The sequence below is a fragment of the Vicia villosa genome, linkage group LG4, assembly GCF_029867415.1.
Source record: "Vicia villosa cultivar HV-30 ecotype Madison, WI linkage group LG4, Vvil1.0, whole genome shotgun sequence".
Classification (NCBI taxonomy): domain Eukaryota; kingdom Viridiplantae; phylum Streptophyta; class Magnoliopsida; order Fabales; family Fabaceae; genus Vicia; species Vicia villosa.
The window spans coordinates 156,413,816-156,436,532 of record NC_081183.1 but is presented as its reverse complement, the minus strand read 5'-3'; the positions used below and the strand labels follow the sequence as shown (position 1 = coordinate 156,436,532).

General features: G+C 30.2%; 2 protein-coding genes and 1 long non-coding RNA gene across 3 annotated transcripts; 1 reads left to right on the top strand and 2 right to left on the bottom strand.

The window, feature by feature from the left end:
- Window positions 1–825: 825 nt before the first annotated feature.
- LOC131600052 (WAT1-related protein At5g07050-like) lies at window positions 826–3,078 on the bottom strand. The gene is made up of 6 exons (XM_058872283.1): window positions 2,668–3,078; window positions 2,520–2,582; window positions 2,079–2,433; window positions 1,811–1,972; window positions 1,584–1,735; window positions 826–1,462 (listed from the first exon to the last, which is right to left on the bottom strand). The coding sequence occupies exons 1-6, from the start codon at window positions 2,844–2,846 to the stop codon at window positions 1,330–1,332; spliced, it is 1,044 nt and encodes a 347-aa protein (XP_058728266.1). The 5' UTR covers window positions 2,847–3,078; the 3' UTR covers window positions 826–1,329.
- A 4,984-nt stretch (window positions 3,079–8,062) lies between these two features.
- LOC131600051 (copper transport protein ATX1-like) lies at window positions 8,063–9,469 on the bottom strand. Its single transcript, XM_058872282.1, has 3 exons — window positions 9,319–9,469; window positions 8,819–8,894; window positions 8,063–8,572 (listed from the first exon to the last, which is right to left on the bottom strand). The coding sequence occupies exons 1-3, from the start codon at window positions 9,328–9,330 to the stop codon at window positions 8,274–8,276; spliced, it is 387 nt and encodes a 128-aa protein (XP_058728265.1). The 5' UTR covers window positions 9,331–9,469; the 3' UTR covers window positions 8,063–8,273.
- A 3,766-nt stretch (window positions 9,470–13,235) lies between these two features.
- Window positions 13,236–15,347, top strand: LOC131600050 (uncharacterized). The gene is made up of 6 exons (XR_009282983.1): window positions 13,236–13,545; window positions 13,900–13,998; window positions 14,153–14,213; window positions 14,328–14,388; window positions 14,492–14,552; window positions 15,050–15,347. It is a non-coding gene; the product is annotated as an uncharacterized LOC131600050 (long non-coding RNA).
- The last annotated feature ends 7,370 nt before the right edge of the window (window positions 15,348–22,717 follow it).

Below are 22,717 nucleotides of genomic sequence, written 5' to 3'. Positions count from 1 at the left end.
TTCTCTAATCTCTCAACACTTTTTCTTTTTCTTTTTCACCTTCACTAATCTTTCGTCTCTTCTATTTTCTTGTTTCATTATAATAATTTTATGTTGTTTTATGCTATTATTTTAGGTTTAATATTCCACTTTTGTCAAATTAAATTTTTACATATTACATGGAAAATTGTTGTCAAAATATGACGAGTTTTGTTGTTATTTGTTAGTGTATGAATGTCTAAATATAAAATTATGTTGTCATATATATATATATATATATATATATATATATATATATATATATATATATATATATATATATATATATATGAGTAGGGATCAAATTACACCCGAAGAGTTACACCACGAGTTACACTCGTTCAATAATTATATCTCGAAATAATATTTTTTAAATTCAACCGTTGGATTGAAACATAATATCATATAGATCATTCCTATAAAGTTTGAGCTTAATCTATAATGATTTACTATGTCATTGAATAACATCAAAATTAACGTTATATGAAAGCTCATTTTGACGTTAATCTTTGGATATCTTGATGATATAGTAAATCATTATAGATTAAGCTCAAACTTTATAGGTATGATCTATATGATATTATGTTTCAATCCAACGGTTGAATTTAAAAAATATTATTTCGAGATGTAGTTATTGAACGAGTGTAACTCGTGGTGTAACTCTTCGGGTGTAATTTGATCCCTCCTCTATCTCTCTCTCTCTATATATATATATATATATATATATATATATATATATATATATATATATATATATATATTATATATATATATATATATATGTGTGTGTGTGTATGTATGGCTCAATAAAATATTTGTAAAAAACCGAACCAACCGAACCAAACCAAACCGCATTAGTTTGGTTTGGTTTGGTTCGGATTTTTTTTAAAAGTCAACCGAACCAAACCAAACCGCACTATTTTTTCTCTTGCGGTTCGGATGATTTTTTTCGTCAAAACCGCTCAAACCGCACCGCGAGCACCCTACTTGTGGCGATTAGCTATCTATTCTCCTTTCTTTTACCTTCTATTAGCATTTTACTTATTTTTGTTACTGGTTGTACTTGGTCAGTATAACTATTCTGATTTAATGTCATGATTTTAATGGCATGAACACTCAATTATACACAGTATAACTATTATGAAATTTTGTCTTGTTAAAGTAAAATTGGTGAAAAAGAGCTTTGTGAAGCCTTGGTTTTGCACAAAAATGTATATAGCCAGAATAAACCGACAAATCCTCATGATATACAATTTTTTTCCATTCTCTCACTTTGATGTATGCCTCTACCTTTCCAGCTAAACTTACTCACTATATTCTGCATTCTGGATTTTCCCTATTGCACTGCAATTTACCTTTGGTCTTGAAATCAATCTCTCTGTCACCTTCTTTCCCCCACAGCAACAAGTACAGACCCATGATGACAATAAATGAACCTATGATGCTGAAAATTTTATGAGAATTGAATTTCAGAATTATATTTCTTTTTTATTATATAATCATTCATTAATATAATCAAAATTATACAGAAATAGCAGACAAAAATATGAGTCATTGTATGTTACCTGCCCAAATAAAGTTTTTCACCAAGAACAGAGAATGACAGAATTGCCACAAAAATGGTGCTAAGAGGGTTAAACATTGTCACAAAAACAGGTCCTTTTTTCTCAGTGCACCATAGTTGAATGTACATCAACAAACCACTAACAACAATTCCCTGTCATTAATAATAGATAGAGTTAGAATTCAAGATTTTGTTATACTTGTTCATGAAATAACTATTATACTTAACCCCATATATTGTGGAGCACAAGTCAATGTTGAGCCCTATATTCCATGCTGTATGATTATTATGTTCTGCTATCACTGTAAAAACAGCTGATTGTGCTGCTCCTATAAAACACATCCATGTAGTGAGTGATAACTGAGCAGGGTATCTTCTTAGAGTGGATGCCTGAAATTTCCAATTACAAACAAGATATTAGATTTGTAACAATTTCCAACCACAAAAAATGTTTACATTAAACTTACAGAAACTAATGATGAGTTAAGGTAAGAACCTGCATAATGAACCATATAGACCATGTAACGCAGCATGAAACTGTAAGAAGTGAACCCTTTAACTCGCTCGCATCGACAGAATCATCACTTTTTGGTTGAATATTAATTAGAGGACGCCACAAATTGCTCATAATAGGTCCTTTATATAGTGTCATGATCATAACACCAGCTAAGGATACGAAGGTCCCAAGCACTTTTGCTATACCGTGAGGATTTCGAAGATCAAGAACCTCAAACCCAAAAGCCACTGCAATGACGAAGGTAAGGGAAGCTATGCAGTTGACCACGGAAGAAATAAATGTTGGAGAAGTGTACTTCAAGCTTGCAAAGTACATGTTCAGAGTCAAACTTACCCTGCAATTTTATACCAATTATGTTTTCATACTTGTATATATACATACAGTGTAATAAGATGCATTTTGTTTATCATTTCTCCTTACCCTAAGATCGAAAGCACAAAAAACTCCATAAAAAGAGAAAATGTCAGCTTTGGTCTTACATTTCTGCAAGAAAAACAATTGTCATTAGATTAATTCAAATGTCTTAAGTGCTATATTTGACAGTAGCATCCAATGTGTATGCATGTACCTTTCTAGAAAGTATGCAAAAGGAAGCATGACAAACCCAGCGACAACATGGCGATAGGTAACATACACGTAAGGACTCATTCCATGATTGAAGGAAGCTTCAGTGATGAAATATAACAATGTATAGCCCAACTGGCCTAATACCATGACCAAGTGTGGCTTGAAATCTTTTTTATCCATAAGAGTGATGATGAGCTTATTTAGAATCTCTCAACGAGTTCAACACATGCACTTTTGTAAAGTATTGATAACCCTGATTGATGAGTATATTTTCTGGATTTGTGCTCGAATTAATCAATCTGCACTGTATAATTTTTTTAGCACCTATATATTCAACCTTAAACAACATTGATTGATGAGTATTTTCTTGAATAATTTATTTGTGATGCATTTTCCCTTCATTTGCAATTGGTTGTGCATGAAGTTGTTGTATTTGAATCTGTGTATAACATGTGTCAGTCTGTCTCTTGGCACCTCCTCATACTTCATAAATACTATTAAAAATAGAGGGTAAAAAAGGTACAATGTTAGAATTGCCAAAAGCCAAGACTGCCAATGTTTGGACCAACCATTGGGAGGAAGAAAACTCTACATGGCCATCATAAGCCAAAAGAAGAAGTGATTTGTGGAAAGGTTGCTTCTTACTCCGAGGCCACTAAGAAAACTACCAAAACATGTTAGAAAACATATGATGAGAGGACCTAACTGCTCTGAGGGAGTGCCTCGCTGTCAAAGGAACATAACGGATCCGTTGAACTTGTGAAAATGACTGTACTCGCTAATAAGAATCAAAAACCTATTCATAAGGCTTAGTATCATTTCCTTTGACACTATTTTCTTTTTACCCCTCGCCTAAGTACTAGGGGTGGCAAACAGACATATCCCGCCCTGCTAAAAATGGAGCATAATAAAGCGGACATATTATAGAATGCAGACTTAAATCTTTGTCGCGTATGGCACTAAAGTGCAGAAAAAAAGAGCATGTCTAACGGACACATTATTATTATTATTATTATTATTATTATTATTATTATTATTATTATTATTATTATTAATTTTGACGGCCAGGTAAAAATAAAGCAAGAATTTGTGTTGCCAGAAGTCACATTGGATTGGAAGAAATGACATTTCTAGAAAGCAACATCTTGGATGTTAGGATTTTCGGGGCATTTACAACATTGGTAACAACTTACACCTGTAGTATCAAATATTGTTAGCTTAAAATAGTACGTTGTATTACATTAAATGCTATTGACTCAAAGTAAAACTAACATAAATATCAAAATAACACATCAATCTCAAAATAGTATTACATAAATATCAAATGACAATACATTAATCATGGTAATGGTAAATTTCACACAACTTAGTTTATGTGGTAATGTTTGTGAAAATATGTTACATGTTTTCCACGACTGTTCGAGAGCCACACAACTTTGGTGTACAATTGCTCCTGTGGATGCTACTGATAAATTTCACCAACTGGCTTTTGATGGCTGGATCCGTTTCAACCTCAACAAGAAATTGATAATAGGGGTGGAATGGAATTGTTGGTGGGTTATAGGGTGCTATTTTCTCTAGAATTGGCGAAACAAAGAGGAGCGTGTTGAATCCTTCCTTAGACCATTAGATCCAGGTGAATATGTGAGTCAAAAGGTTAAGGAATATATAGAGGCTGCTAGAGTCAACTCTATTGCTATGGATAGATATAAGCTGACAAAATGGATTGCTTGGGAGCCTTTGGTAGAAAATTCGTTTAAGCTTAATGTTGATAGAGCTTGTAAAAATAATAATCTTGCTGGGTGTGGAGGGTTGATCAGGGATGAAAATGGAACTTGGTTTAGAGGATTTGCCAAGTATCTTGGTGATTGTAGTATCTTCTTGGCTGAACTTTGGGGGGGGGGGGGGGGGTTGAAGGAGTTAAACTTGTTGTTTCCATGGGAATTGGAAACATTGAAATTAATGTGGACTCTATGCTGGTGGTCCATGCTATCGAAAAAGGAAGTTCTAATATTCGAGAAAGTTTGACAATGATTTCCCAAATTCGGAGACCAATGGATAAGTTTGAGAATGTGATTGTTTCTCATACTTTCAAGGAAACTAATTGGTGTGCGGATGCAATGGCAGATATTGGTTGCAGTTCTCGGGAGGATTTTACCTGTTTCGTTTCTCCTCCTACTAGTTTACTTCGCCTCCTAAATGAGGACGCTAGAGGTCTTTCGACCGCTAGAGTTGTTTCCGTGTAGTTTTTTCTGTTTTTTCGGGCTTCGACCCTCTTTAATACCAAAAATAAAATTCATGGTAATGGATCACCTTGAGCATATCCTAATTTTCGAAATATCTCTACAAACTCAGGGTCGTCCTCAGCACCTCCTAATAGCTGACGTCATTCATCATAGACAAGAACCAACACTACTCTCTGCTCATCCTAAGGGGGTGGTACCAACCAAGGATGTGAAACCCTATAATACCACTATATTTATCCATGGTTAACATCATGTGGCATGTCGGGCACACATGTCAAACGAACTAAGTCGAGAACATGAGAAAGATATCCAATCCACTCAACGTCAACATCGAGTGTGGTGGAATCAATAGGCGGAGGAAGTATATATTTTCTAAATCCAAGCTGACGTTTACACTTGTCAGACAAGTACAAAACCACTATGACACCCCATTTCAAACCCTCTTATACAAACATATATCATCAAATGGTCTAGTTTGTCTAGACTCTCGAATTGACGCCATATGAGATAAGGATGTCGCAAGTCATCCAACACACTCCTAATCTCATCAAGATTCTTTGATCCTTGCTTATATTTTCATCTCATTGTTCGTGGAAGTCCTCTATCACTACTCATCAATTGAGACTCTCCTTTCTTGCAAACAATAAAAAAGTACTCGTGAATCTAACAATGTTACAACAAATATTATCTATTAAAATAAATATAATGAAATAATTGTAAATAAAATTAAAGAAATTAAATAAAAAATAAATACTTCTAGAATTGTGGCATATTACTCGTGCTGCTTGCAGGTAAACATGGAAGCATATCCCAGCTATCGATATAATGTGACCAGTGCAGATGCCCCCATTTATATCTAACAGAAGTAGACAAGTTCCTTAATATTCGCAAATATATAGCCTCTACAAGAGTAAAACTCTTGTAAGCAAAAATAGTGTAACTAACCAACATCATCATGAAGGCTCTGACAACAAAGTCCAATCAATTAGCACCTCGATAACACACGAATAAATCGTAGATATACTCTATCTTATAATATGGACCCTTGCAAGCATGAACCTGTAATATTTCCTCCTAATGTCACTCCCAAAAGCTCAACAACAAGATCAATAACACCTTCATTCATTACCTCTATATGGTCCCCGAAATCACCCATGATCGAAAGGTGTAGCAGACAAGAAACATTGTCTCTGGATGTCATCTCTCCGCGAATGCGGATAGTAAATTTTGGCCATTCCTAGCCACACTGGTTCTCTAGAATCAAGATAAACTAGCACTTTTCAACTAACTCTGAACTAATGCAAGGAGATATACTGAAACTCATTCTTTGAGCTTACTTCCATGTGCACCTTTAGTTCTTTCTTTGGACCTCTTTCCTCTTCAATTTAAAAGATAAAAAATATAATTATAAACAATAATTAAAGTTAAGGATTACACAACATATATTATGTATGATCCAAGGGAGAGACACTTGCTAGTTGTAGAGAGTGTTCTACAATATCTCAAAGCTTCTCAACGGAGAAAGATATTGTTTAAAAGAGGTGAAAATTTAAGTATTAAAGCTTACACTAATGTTAATTATGCGCGTTCAGTAAGGGATAGGAGACCTACTTCAAGCTATTGTATATTCTTTTGTGGTAACTTTGTTGTGTTGAGAAGTAAGAAACAAGGTGTAGTTGCTCGATTAAGCGTTGAAGCATAATTTAGAACTATGGCACGGGGAATTTTTGAATTGTTGTGGATAAAACAAGTGTTAATAAACTTGAAGATTTAATGTGAATTCTTCGTGAATTTGTTTGAAATAAAAATCAGTCATTAATATCATACATAATTTGTCCAGCATGACAGGACGAAATACATTGAAATTGACTGACATTTCATCAAAGAAAAATAAAATAGCAGATTGATAACTGCAACAACATTCCTTTAAAGTATATGCTACCAAAAATGTTAATAAAGAGTTTACCAATAGAGCGGTTTTTCAATCAGCTTACTTGTAATTATTAATATTCATTCACTAACTTGAGGGAGAGTGGTGTAACCATTAAATTGTAAATAGCAAATTGTAATACATTGAATCTATGTTTGGTTACCCGGTAGAAAGCATCAGAGTCAATTCCGGACCCTTAAAATCAATTCTGAAGTGTTTGACATTCTCAAATAGTCTGCCGCCACCGTGCTTTTTCTGGTTCAGAATTGATTTTTCATGAAGCTACAATTCCTAGCTTTTTGAAATCAATTCTCCCTTTTTCAGTTTTTCTTTTTTGCCCTTAAATTGAATATCAATAACTCTCATCATCTTTTGTTGTGTGTCATTTTTGTCATTTACACATCCAAAAGCAATTTTGATGAAAATATCCAAACAACATGTTTCATACAAATCACTTTTGTTCTGAATATATCCAAACATAAATCACTTTTTATTAAACTCAATTTTAACTAAAATTAATTCTACAAAATCAATTCTCTCAAAATTAATTTTTTTCACCGCAAAAACAAACACACACTGAGATTATTCACTAACTTGAGGAAGAGTGGTGTAACTATTAAATTGTAAATAGCAAATTGTAATACATTGAGATTGACTTCCATTTCATTAAAGAAAAATAAGATAGCATATTGATAACTACAACATACATTCCTTCGGTGAATCTTAATAAAGAAAAATAAGATAGTATATTGATAAATACACCATACATTCCTTCAATGAATCAAACAAATGGTTTACCAAGTAAGACTACTTTAGCTATGTAATGTAATTATAATTTTGAATATTATATGAAATACGTATTTTAGGACACCTCACCATTCATATCGATACAATCTATTTTGTAACCCTTAATTTATAGGTTCAAAATATCAAATCTATTGCCGAAACCAAAAATCATTGGATGATAATGCGTTGATTTGGAATGGAAATGCACATTATTGAATTGGATTAAAATGCAGACTAAGCTCTTTGATTGAGTTTACTGTTCAAGGTCTTAAAACTGTTTGATTGAATTTGCTGTTCAAGGTTTAAAAGATTATCCTAGGCAATTGGTTGCTTAGAAGATACTCAATTGCGCTTATTACCTAATTAATCAAAGTTGAGTATGCCATATAAAGGACAGTAAGAACATAAAGGAAAGGAAGATGCAACAAAATGAGTAAATAGGAATAAGGACTAATTAACTTGTAATTTAGAGCGCACAAGTCAACAAAAGTATCATCACAAGTAAAAACTAAGAAAGTACTTGTAACTTATGGATCACAATCATAACACATAGTAACACTGAATATATTTCAGATAACAATCAAACTGTATTTAAAAATGAAAACAGACTAATTCTTTCTTAATAGAAATAGAACCAAAAGTGTCTTAAGCAGCAATAGTGGCAGTTTCTGCAGGCTTGTTCTCAGCCTCAGAAGAAACAACTGCTGCAGTTTCTGAAGGCTTGTTCTCAGGCTCAACAGAGAGAACAGTTGCATCTTCTGAAGGCTTGTTAACAGGTTCAGCCTCAGTTGTTGCAGCAGTTTCTGTGGGCTTGTTTTCTGGCTCCACCCAGAATGCAGTCTTCTTTCCAGTTTTGGAGACAGTCTCATAAACTTCCTCTGCCTTTACGTTTCCTTTCACAGTCACCTTTTGTTCCTTCATATCAATGTCAAATGATTCAACCCCTGCAAATATCATCAATTACTATTATTTGGATACAATATTCAAAAATATTGTTTGGATTGCAAATAGAAGACATGCATTGAAAAGCAAAAAAAAAAATTAGTAATTAAATTTTGTGTAAAGTATAATACAGTAGCGCATTTGATCAACAAAATAGACAGAAAAAAAATAGGTTAACATATTAAATTTAAACAGTTATTAATTGGATCTGATAAGCAGATATAGTTTGATTTAGGAATTAAAATTACCTGGCAGTTTTTCCAAAACCCTTTTCACTGCTCCAGAACAGCCTTGGCAGGACATTGCTACTTTGAGGACAACAGTCTGCAATCAAATTGTGAAAATTCATATAGAAAGAGCATAGGATTGAGAAATCATATTCTATTAACTATAATCTTATAAGAACTATAAATCCACAGATTCATCCATTTCATTCAAAAATGGAAGATTGAGAGAATCAGAGAAAAAATCATTCTTGGTTTCTTGGTTTCTTGGTATTAGATTTGAAGTTCCAGTAAGGAATTTCTTGCATGCAATAACAATTAAATATGTATCATGCATATCATCATAAACAAAAGGCCAGTAAGTAAACAAATCATAAAAAAAAAGTAGTGAGAAATTGATCCTCATATCTTGAAAAGTCAGAAACTCATCAACTTAATCACAATTCAAGAAGAGAAGAAAAAACAAAACAAGAATGAGAATGATGAAGCACAAGAGGAAGATAGAAGTAAAAAAGGTTAAGTACCTGAGAAGACATGGTTATGAAAGAAAGTGGAGAAAAGAAGAAGAATGTATTGAAAATTGGGTGGTTATGAAATGAGAATGGTTGGGGGTAATGGGAAAAGTGGCTTTATAGAGAAGGTGAGTGGATTCGCCAACAGAATATATCATCGGGACTTATTCCATTACAATTTTTTTTATTTTAGATTAATTTTTTTTTCATTTCAAAGAATATTATTTTATTTTTAAAGATGAAAGGTAGTGCATTAGCCATTAGCCGTGTAAAAAAATTTTACACTGTCATCCAATAGAAACAAATTATTTTGTCATGTTATATAATTTTTTTATAAATTACAGTTTGATTTATCCTGATTTATGATTGTGATTGATTGACGGTGTAAAACTTTTTTACACTGTCAGTGCATCACCTGTTTTCTCTTATTTTTAATACATTTAATATTTAAAAAAAGTACTCCCTCCGTCTCATAATAAGTGTCTTATTTGAGTTTTGCGCGGTTCTTAAGAAAATTATTAGATGGGTTGGTTTTAATAAAAAAAAATTAGTATTGTTTACTAAAGTACCCTTATTTATCATAGGTAGTGGAGCAGTTGAAAAACGTGAAAGTTAATATATATGGGTATAGTAGTAAAAAAAAATAATAAATGTTGTATTGGTATTCTAAATAGACATTTATTTTGAGACAAAAAAAGTGTAAATGAGACACTTATTATGAGACGGAGGGAGTAAATATACCTGGCCAGTTTAATTTAAAGTTATTTATTAATTTCTTATTTATAAGTAAATTTTAATTTTTTATATTAATGAAATAAATGATGTAATTAGTCTTTATATAATCTAAATATAATATTTATTAAATGAATTTAAAAAGTTAAATAAATACAAAATAAATAGTGTTTTATTTTTGTTTTTTTTAAAAAAATATTTTAAGTATTTAAAAGAAACTCTGAACCTTAAAGTGATGGTATTATTGTATTAAAAATGGAATTGATATTTTATGGAGTAGTTAGTTAGAAGCAGAAAGTACAAGAAATACAATGCTTCATTTTCAAGCTAAACATGTTGTACTTGACACTTCCAATCCAAATTCTTGCAGTACGAATTCAACGAGTATCCAAATACTTCTCCATTAGAACGAAGACATATGTAACCCACCCAATTTTTTTTTTTTTTGAAAAGCAAGTAAAGATTAAAATAGTTTTAAAGTGTTGTCCAATAAAAATATAAAAAATTATTAAAGTATTTTTAAAATTTAAATATGACTTGATTGGATATATGTTGTTGATTGACCTTGTATATTTTTTTCTTGTTTTAATTAAATGTTAAAATTGAAACAAAATTAATAATAAATAGATAAATTATTTTGAAACAATTTTATTTTATAAATATATCATTAATTTTAGATAAATAATAATATACATTTTTTGAGACAATTCTCCTTTTTAAAATTTAAAATAATCAGGATGTAATAGTTTTTGAAAAAAAAATAAAATGTATTAGTTTTTGAAATTTTCATTTCTCTAAATACAAAGTTTCAAAAAAAATATAATTTTGAAAATAAAAATAAAATTCTTGGAAAACATAATTCGAATATTTCCTAAAAATCATATTTTTAATTTTTAATTTATTTTTTCAAATGTTAAAATTCTTTTTATTTTCTTTTTGTCTCAAGAGTCAATTTTTTTCTTTGTATAATTAGTTAATTCATTTCAAATTTATTTATATTTAAATAATTTTATACCATCTCAATTGCATGAAAGAATAATGTATTTTTTAATTTTAATAACATTAAAAATATATTTATCTCACGGGTCACTAACAAGACAATATTTATTTTAGTTTAATCAATCATTATTTTAATTTAAAAGACAAAATCTTTTTTTAAATATTAATTTTTTTCTCCATTTCAAATTTTGCATTTATATCTAAAATTTTACATTTGTATTTGATACTATCTAAGTGTTATGAAATTAAGACACATTCATGTATTATCATATTGACATATATTTTGTTGTAATTTTTTTATTTCATGATTATTATGATTATTATTTGAAGATTCTAAATTACTAAATATTTTTTTAATTATTTACATATCATAATTAAATTATGCGTGCTCCGTCTCTTACTAGTTTGAAAATAAAAATCAAATTCTAAAAAAACACGATTCGAATATTTCTGTAAAAAGTATTCCCAAAAACTTAAAAGTCTACAACATTGAAATACTAGAGTCTTAGTTAGTAGCGGATTTGGATCCTCTCCTTTTGTTTCTCTCTTGCACTAAGTTCTGCTCCAATCTCCACCATTGATATTTATTCAATATTGTTTTGTTGTTTTTATTTTCTTTCTTAAAATCTTTTTAGCTGTTGGATAAGAGGCAGTATGGATGGCAGCATGTAAACAGCAGAAGAGAATCCGTGTGCGTTAGTAGCAATTAAAATAACATTTTGTCAAATGTGTAATTTATTTGACTTTCCTAAGTCGTGCTTTTAGGTAAAGGAGATATTAATGATAAAGTTTTACCAAGTATTCAATCTATAATATAAGAAAATAAAATATTCTAGAAAACACTATTTTAACTTTTTGTTATTGTCCGCCACTTCAGTATTTTTGGGGTATTTTAAGTCCAAAATTTACTTTTTACAACTAAATTGTACTTTTGGTTCTAAATTGTACTTTTACAACTAAATTGTACTATTTTTTTGGGTATTATGTCCAAAATTTACTTTTTGCATGTATAAAATAATTATACACTTTTTGTGCATGATTATTATTCTCTTTTTTTAATTCAAAAATAAATTAGTTTCTAAAATATATGTTATTACTTATTAGTCTAATTATTGTTAGAATATTATTTTGGGTCATACATGTAATAAATTAATTAATGTGTTAGGATCATTATTTAATTAGCCAAGTTAAAGTGATCTATTAATATAATATTTATGGCTAAGGATATAATCATCATGAAAAATATTGTGTAGATACCAAAAGTCTTATTTTATTTTGTGATGGGTAAAATTAAAATAGGAAAGCTTGAATAGTCACGACCCTTTATGAAAGGGCATGAAAGTTTAAACATGAATAAACATGACCCTTCATGAAAGGGCATAAGATTCATATAAATAAGAGGTTATGGTCCCCAATTGTAGACACTAGAAAATATTATAAAATATTTATTCTCTTATCCCATTGGAAAATGAACTAAGGAATTAAGGAATCTACAATTGGAAGGTCATTACTCTATCAAGATCATCATCTTCTCATTGAAACTCCATGGATCCTAAAGGTACGCTTCCGCTTTATTTTTCATCTTGAATTGAGTATGGATTAATAAAGTTTTTGATTAATTAAGAAAATTTCCAACAATTATGTGTCAAATGTTTGTTATGGGACAAAGTCAGATTCTATTTTTAATCTAAATATTTTTATAAATGATGACTACAAAAAATAATATTTGTGTACGGGGTAAAATATATTTGATCCAAGTATTTTTATAAACGGTGTTATTTTTATATATGGGAAAAAAATCTATTATTGATCTAAATATTTTTATATACGAAAATTTACTATTATTGATCTATAATAATAATAATATTAAAAAATTAGATGTTCTAGAAAACACCATTTTAACCTTTTGTCATTGTCCGCCACCTCATATTTTGGGGGTATTTTATAGGGGTGGACAAAAGTTATCGAACCGAAAATATCCGACCGGTCCGAACCTAATTAAACACTTCGGTTCGGTTTATATCGGATGAATGGGTCAAACGGGTGATTGACTCGGTTTTTGGTGGTTTATTCCGGTTCGGTTCGGATGATAATGTTGGGCCCCTCGGTGACCGGACCCGACCGAGTCCAATTTATATTTTATTATTATAATTATTATTAATTAACATTAGGGTTTGAGGAGGAGGCAACACTATCTTCTCTCCCTCATTTTTCTTCTTTTGTGTAGCCACCGCCCCTTCCTTCTCTCATCAGTCCAACAATATCGCTCAAATCTGTGAAAAAACCATGCTCACCGTTACTCTCTTCGTCCAGAAAATGATCAATCTCTCTTCATCTCTCATCTCTACTCTCTTTGTCTAGAAAAAGATCAAACCCTAACATCCAAATTCCAGAAACATATCACAATTAATTTTAGAAGTTATATTTGTGAACGGAAAGAAGGTTGCTAGCAGATATTTTGAGAGTTTCTATGGTTTTCTATCTGATTATCGAAGTGATCTTCTTCAGGTATATAACTCATCTTACCTTTTCCCTTATGATAGTCATGATTTCTCTTTAACTCTTTTGATAGTTTTACTATTACTCTTGTCAGATTGCAGATCGTTGCTTCTATCTTCTTCATACTTGTTGTTCTTCATATTGATTTTCTTGCCTTCCTTGTGGGTGTTGCGATACGTATCATTTTTCTAGTTAATAGTTGAGTTGGTTTCTACTGGTTATTATTCTTGAAGTTGTATTTAATATTTCTAGATCTAGATCTATATTGCAAGTCTGAGATTTGCTTTTGGTATCCTTCCCTGCAATATTAATTTGTTCTTGACTGAGTTGTTTTCTTTTCTTTTTTTTGACTTGGATTTACAGGGGTGACAGAGTTAGACAAGTTGAGTTTCATTCACTGATCCCAAATCCACCCACAGAAGAGTAGAAGCTTTTTGAAGAGAAAAAGAAGTTAAAGAAGAGGTTAGTTTCTTGTGTTAAATTTGATTTTTTTTTAAAAGAAAACTATTAGGTTGTTTTTTCTCCCCTAAGTTGTTTTTTCTCTTCTTCACGATTCGGTCTCTTACAGAAATTTTACTTATCACCTGGTTTTGTTCCTTGATTTACATGTTAAAAGGTGTGTTGTTATGAAGCTTAGGAGTTATGGTCAACTGAGATTAACTTCACAGTTTTAAGAGGTATTTTCTCTTCTTTATCTCTTACATTTGTTTAATATCTCTTATGTTTTTTTCATATTCCAAATAATGTCATATAAGCTTTTGATATTGGAGATTTGTGATTTACTTTTGCAGGTTGTATCATACTTAATGACAGTCCCTAAACAGAAATGGGAGTTCCCAGTTGTTGCATTGGGTGAGTGAATCTAGGTTTAAATATACAGTTTTTTAGGTTTTAGTTTTCTATAACCCTATTCATACAACCATATGAACTGACTTTAGTATTATTTTGTTGTCAGTAAATTTCATAACCTCTTGTAAGGAAGAAGATATCATAAAAATGGTGACGAAGATTCTTAGGTAAGTTACTTTGAAAAGTTGAATCACCTCTGTATGTTGAAAATCTCTTATTAATTCTAAAACATTGTTACCTGATAGTAACCAATTGCTTGACCCGCCAGTATGTATCTTATCATTATAGTGCATAAGCATTTCTTGTAGGCCTGTTCAACATATCAGGTTTTATTATTTTAGTAAACCAAATCCAAACCATATTTCTAAACCTGGTTATAAAAATTTATTTTTAATATATCTATTTTACTTTTAAACTCTATTTTGGTTATTTGATTTTTAAATTGAAAGGATATCTATATTATGCTTGTTCATATCCGTTTTTTATTCAATTCCTTAAACTATCAAGTTTTTTTCACCATTTGTATATGTTTCTTTAAGTAAAAAAAGAAGAAATCTATTTCTTCATAAATAAATAAAAGAAAAACAATTTATTTTTTCCTCACATGCTATCCTATCAGTTATTTGAATTACTGGTTCCTTAAATAATTGTGGTAATTTTTCAGGTTTTGGTGTGAAGCATCACTGCAATAATGTCTGGTGTAAAGATGATGCTATTCTCTGGTGTAAAGATGATGCTATTCTCTGGTGTGAACTGTGAAGTGTCACTGCATCACTATAATTGTAATTTATGCTGGCTGTTTTATTTTATCTTGGCTTGCCTTGTCATGTTACTTCACTTATGATGGACAACGGCAACAATTATTTTATTTTTACTGGGTATCATGTTCCAACTGAATGATGGACAACAATATTAGTTGATCCTTAAAATATCAGTACATTATGTTTAAATTTATAGATCTTTAGAAGGATGAACAAAAATGGCTACCTTTTTTACTACCTTTTTTATACAAATCAGCAATTTTTTTATAAAAAATTAGATTTTTTTTTGCCATATTAAAATTAAAATAAAATTTAGTTTGTAATAGGATTTGAAATTTGAGTGGCCCAATTATTACTTGTTAATCAGAATTTAAAAAAAAAATATTGAATTTATTATTTGGGCTGAATTTTGTATTGGCCCAACAACAATTAGAATCCGAAATAAACCGGTCCAGTTACCCGAACCGGTTCAATCCGAACCCGAAAAAAACCGATTTTCAATAGGGTCGAAATTGGGCCTGTATATATCGCCCGAGGGTTGGACCGGATTTGGGTTTTGGGCCCGAACCCGAACCGGCCCGAACCGATGTCCACCCCTAGTATTTTATATCAAAAAAAAATTTTTTGCAACTAAATTGTACTTTTTGTTTTAAATTGTACTATTTTTGGGGTATTTTGTGTCCAAAATTTATTTTTTACATGTGTAAAATAATTATACACTTTTCACTTTTGGTGCATGATTATTATTCTCTTTTTTTAATTCCCAAATAAATTAGTTTCTAAAATATATGTTATTAGTCTAATTATGTGTCAAATGTTTGTTATGGGTCAAAGTCAAATTCTATTATTAATCTAATATTTTTATAAATGATGGCTACAAAAAAAATATATTTGTGTACGAGGTAAAATATATTTGATCCATGTAACTTTATAAACGGTGTTATTTTTATATATAGGAAAAATCTATTATTGATCTTAATATTTTTATATAAAAAATTAAATGCTCTAAAATATATCATTTTAACCTTTTATCATTGTCCGCCATCTCATTAATTTAGGGGTATTTTATGTCCAAAATTTACTTTTTGCAACTAAATTGTACTTTAGGTTCTAAATTATACTTTTGCAACTAAATTGTACCATTTTAGGAGTACTTTGTATCCAAAATTTATTTTTTGCATGTGTAAAATAATTATACACTTTTGGTGCATGATTATTATTCTCATTTTTTAATTCACAAATAAACTAGTTTCTAAAATATATATTATTAGTCTAATTATTTGTCAAATGTTTGTTATAGGTCAAAGTCAAATTCTATTATTAATATAAATACTTTTATAAATGATGGCTACAAAAAATGATACGAGGTAAAATATATTTGATCCATGTATTTTTATAAACGGTGTTATTTTTAAATACTAGAAAAAAAATCTATTATTGATATAAAAAATTTTATATACGATAATTTACTATTGATTCAGATATTTTTGTAAATGATACATAAATATAAATTATATTTGTATATGAAAAAAAACCATTATAGATTTAAATATCTTTCTATATGAAAGATGGTATTTATGATTCAATTATTTATGATCTAGAAATGGTATACGGGAAAAAATCTATTATTAATCTAAATATTTTTATAAATACACAATTTACTATTGATCCAGTTATTTTTTTAAATGATACCTAAACATAAATAATATTTGTATACAGAAAAATCTATTATTGATCAAAATATTTTTATATATAAAAAATGATATTTATGATCTACAAAATTTTGATTCAAAAATGATATACGGGAAACAAATCTATTTATGATCTGAATATTTTTATGTTAAAAAATTTACTATTAATTCAAATGTTTTTGTAAATGATACCTAAACATAAACAATATTTGTATACGGGAAAAAATATATTATTGATCTAAATATTTTTATATAAAAAAGATAGTATTTATGATCCAAAAATGGTATACGGGAAAATATCTAATATTGATTTAAATATTTTGATATACAAAAAAAATATTATTAATTTAAATATTTTTTCTTTTTTAACCTTCTATTTAAAAGAAGGGTTAAATATATTTTTGGTCCCTATAAAATAAAAAATTTTGTTTGTGGTCCCTATAAAAGCAATAACATGTTTTGGTCCCTACAAAATTATTATGCACATAGTTTTAGTCCTTACTGATAAACAATTGTGTATTTTTTAATGATTATTTTACAAACATGTTTAGAACGTTTTAAAAAGTTCTTTGGAAAAAAAGAAACTCAATATTTAATTGCTAAGTTGGGATTTTTATTACTTTTATCATTATCTTTTGAAATTTGAAAAATTCATATTTAATTCTTCTCATTTTAACAAATTCTAAAGTTTGGTAAATAAATTTTATATAGTATTTTAAACATGTATAAAAAAAATTGTTCTAAAATTTAAAAATTAAAGGGTAATTAAACATTTTTTCAGAAATTTAGAAAATAGTAGAGATTAAAACTGCATGCATAATTAAAAGCTTTAGAAGGAGCATTCATTGAAGAAGAATTTTATACGGACTAAAAATGCAGGGTCACGTATTTATAGGAACCCCTGGCATATTTAACCCTTAAAAGAAATATATTATGCAAACAAATGTTCATACTAGACCAGAACTCGTGCGTATGCACGAATTTGATACTAGTTTTAAATTAAAAAAAATACTATAGGTTATTTTTGAAAAAATGGAATGTTATTGGATTGAGATATTATGGTTTAATCACTCCACTCTTATAAATTTCGTATTTGAAAGACGTTAATTGAGATATCTTTGGTAAAAGTTCAAAATATTCGATCCATTAACTTTCAGACTCTAATTAATATGAAGGACATGTGGATAATAAGCGGTGAGGTCACATGGCGAGCATTTCTCTATGATGTATCTTGTGGGAATACATGTTTAAGTCACGTGTTATGTATTTCTATTTATCAAATGTTCGCATATATAAATTACCAAATTAGACAATTGGATAAATTCATCCACTCTTTACATATTAGGACCAAAAATATCTTTTTGTTGACCAAGTTACTTCAAACATAAGAGGAGGTGAATTGTGTTATTTGATTTTTTAAAAGATTTTATAAAATGATTGATTTTAGTTTGATTTTAAGCAATGAGAAGAATATAAAGATTTAAGCAACGAAAAATAAAACCCAAAAGTTAAAAATATAGAGATAGAAATATCACACCAACATGGTCGATCATGAATTTTTAGAGGTCCAGGGAAAATAATAAAAATAATTATATATAAATATAAAAGCGCATATAGGCAAAGAATTTGATTAGCTTAGTTGGTCATGGTAGAACCTGTATTTTCCAATTGCATGGGTTTAATTTCATTATTTAACATTATTATTTTGGCAATTTGTTAGAAGACTTACTTAAAATTAAAAATGTTGGAGTCAATGTTCGAACACATGACCCTAACTTTGTAGCAAAATATTTCTTTTGATGTGTCGTAGATATAATATGTACTAATTTTTCAACATAAAGCATATATAAATATTACTATTTAATTTACAAAGCTCATCACCCAAAATTTTAAGGCCCTGGGTTATGGGTCTGATTGCCATGGCCCAAGGCCAATCCTGCACACTAGGATTTATATTAGTAAATCCTTAAATCACACAGTCTAATATAGTCTCCAAGACTTATCCGTTGAGATTTTCACTAAAAACAATTTGATGTTTTACACCAGGATCAACCAAACATCCTTACACCAAGATTTTTATCAGGTTTATCTTGCAACTTCAAAATCAATTATAGAGATACAAGAGAGCATTGAATTACAATTTCAGTCCAACAACAAAACTACACAACTCTGAATATAAGGTTTTTACTCTCTCACCGGTAAAATAATGTATAGTAAATAAAAATTGTATCTAAGAAGATAGTGAGTATGAACTAATGATATAAAATATGATTTCTTGCTTTAGAAGAATGCACAATAAAAAGGGGGATTATGCTAAAAAGGGAAAGACTTGTGGGTTCGATCCACTCGATAATCAATTAGACTGTTATTATAATTGATTAGACAGTTGTTACAAACAATTAGATCTAGCAAAAAATGAAAGAATCGATGAATTTGTTACCTAATGAATTATTGAGAGTTTTTTTTCTATATTCAATTAGATATGACTCATAAACAAGTATAGGCCGAATTCTCCCTGTATAATCAATTAAGCAACATCATAATCTATCAGGCATTGACAAAAATCAATTTTAAGAAGGTTTTGAAAATAGATGAAATTTTACAAATCAGTTTAAGTGAGTGTATGCATATCTTTAGTACTTTAAGAGCTACTTTTTCTTATTTACACATTGATAATCCAAACTAGATTCTCAGTCCTAAGTTTTCAACGGTCGTCCTCAAGCTACAGTTGACCATCCAATTATACGCTAGTGGGCAGAGAAATAGCCTGATCCTTTGAGGTCTTGTTCAATCGAAGAAGATACCATATGTCATACCCTAAAATTTGCCCACTATATTTAAAGCTTTGATTCACAAAACAGCTCAAATGATCAACGGTCGACTGATTTAACCTAAAAGTCAACTATGGTCAAACCACAATCAAAATTCCTGATTTTTGGTGAACATCCTCATTTTGAAGTATCATTCATCATTTGATCAAGGATTGATCATGATTCATCAAGGAAGGTTCAGAAATCAACAAAACTCAAAGTTTCTGAATTAGGGTTTTTGACCTAAAAGTCAACTGAACTTTGACCAGCCATAACTTTCACATGGAACATCAGAAATTTCCCATCCAATGCTCATTTTGAAGGATATTGAATTCTATACAACTTTGTCTCTCACATGCCAAGGCTAAAAATGCTTCATTTGAGAGATATGGATCAAAAGATTATAGGTCCTTCTAGAATCTCGCAAAAAGCTGTTTTTCGTCAAGGGCCATATCATCAAGATAAAATCTCCAAATGCAGAAAAGCCTCCAAATTGGCTTATAGAGGACATCTTGGGCTTTCCAAAAAGTCTTGGAATATTCCCATATCATAAAAATTGGGAGAGTTATGACTTGATGAAGTTGACCAATTTTGAAGAAAGGGCATGAAAGTCAATTTGAGTTAATTTGGAGATTTGTGATTAATGGGCCTATCATTTGGATTTTAAACAGGCCCATGACCTTAAGAAAGACCTTTAAATCCATCATTTTATTTTAATGATTTTTATTTATGTTTATTTGAATTTCTATTCATTTAAACATTAGATAAATTATTAAAAATATGAAATAAATGGATTAAATCATAAAGGATTTGCTGAATTTTTCTAGTAGCAAAAAAATCTGATCTTGAATACAAGGAAATCGTGTAAGAGTAATTGGAACTTGATTGGTTTGATTGATGACTAAAAAAGAAAATTTCAATATCCATTCTAAATCAAATGGCAATCATCCAAATTGGGAGGATATGATTCAATTTTGTTAACCTAATTCCCTCTCCTTATATACCCAGACGTATTCAGAGGCAAGGGAGGTTTTTGGTGGACAAAATTAGAAGAAAAAACGACTGCTAAAGGACTATGCCAAAAGCAAAAAAAACGTGGAAGAAGGTGGATTGGCAGCCAAAGATTGGGGTCGATTCAAACTGATTCAAGCATTCAAAAAGCTTCACCGGTGTACTCTGAAGCCAATCACGTCATCACCTTCAACAAATACATTCAGAATCACGACTTAGGGGGTCACGGTTTGTTGTATTTTCTTCTGTGTTGTTTTTGATAATCTATGCATAATTGATACAATTTGATTGCATTTAGGTGTTCATGGTGATGTTGCGCAACTTTTCGCATAAGTTGATTGAAGTTTGGTTGTAGGTTAAGAGGTTCACCATGATTAGGGTTCTTAAACTTCAAATTAGGGGTTCTGGTTAGAGACAAAATTAGATGAAACTAAGGGTACCGTTGGACTCAGGGATCAATTTCCAATCGGTCTATGCCCCGGGATTGAATTTATTATTGGTATTTTCACGTTTTGATGTTTGCAGGGTCTATAGCAACGCAGAAAAAACTGTGGCCAAAGATCTGTTCATTCGCAAGGAAGAAGATAATGGGGAGCGCGCGTTTTCCCAGATTTAAATTTTTTTTCTTTTATTTTTAAGTTGTTTGAATTAGTCATCAGCTTATCGTTCCAACACGGATGGTGAAACGGGCTTACCATTAACATGCGGGTTCGATACCCAGCGTTATGAAGTTAGTTTTGCTATTTATTTGTTTACACTTACTTTCAGATCTAGTGCCCTCGCCTCAGAAAGGATCACGGTATACCCTCATACACCAGCCTACAAATCCACACAAAGCCAAATTAGAAGGATCAGGAACGCAGCTCCACAGTACACCTTCAAAAACGCGTCACACAGGATCGGCGCCAAGTTTTTCCAATTGTTTTTATTTATTTTTATTTATATAAACCCTTTTTCTTTTTCTTTCCCTTTTTACTACACTTATTTTTATTTAGGTTTTCACTTAGATTTAATTTAGACTTGTATTTCATAATTTTTAATTAAAATTTTTATTTAATGTTTTAAATTAGGTTAATCAATTTTAGGTTGAATAATTAGATTTATAATTTTAATTAGGTTAATTAGTTTAATAATTAGAATTAATTAGGATAATTAAATTAGGGTTAATAAAATAATTTAATAGGATTAGTCGATTTTAAAATTAATTAGGTTAAAAACCAATAATTAATTTTTTAGGGTTTGTCTAGCCTCGATTGTTTTAGAACCCTAGTAGCCTAGTAGCCATAGGGGTCTTAGGTAGGTGTTGTCCATTAACTGAAGGTCTAGGTTTCTTGCCCCTAAACCTTTTAGCCATTAATTTGTTTTCAAACTGTCTTTCTTATCAACTTTGTTTTCTAACCTTGATTTTATTCCTGCCAATATTGTTTTTTTGCCCCTTTATTATTATTGCTTAATTGCCTTGCAGGATTTTGTATTTTCTTGTGGTTTGCCCACAAGTTTATTTTTCCCTATCATTGCAGGGTATCATCTACTTAATTATTTCTTGTGGTTTGCCCACAAATTGTTTTTGCCTTATTATGTAACTGCTCACAGGTTGTAATAGTTAATTAGGGTTTTATTTTTCTGCCTTATTTTCTGTATGATTAATTGCGTGGTTAGTAATTTAGGGCGTGAAAACCTCGAATTGAATTTAGAGTCACTAATTACAAGATAATATATCCGAACTTAATCACATGATTGTAGCACACACACACCTTTAATGGTAACCCCTCTTGTTGCCTGTTGCCTTATTATTTGCTGCCTTGTTGCCTTATTTTTTGTTGCCTTAAAAATAGTCAAGTCCCTCGGATACGAGGATGCCTTATCCGAGGATGCCTTAGCAAATGTTGCCATCAGTTCATTATCATCACTGAAGATCATGAGTCCCTTCGATGTTGCCTCCGGTTATATGATCTTGTCCCTCGAGGTTGCCTACGATATAATGATGATAGTCCCTTTCGATTGCTAGGGTATCCTCGCCTGCTGCCTAAGAATGACTATTATATCCTTCCCTTAGACT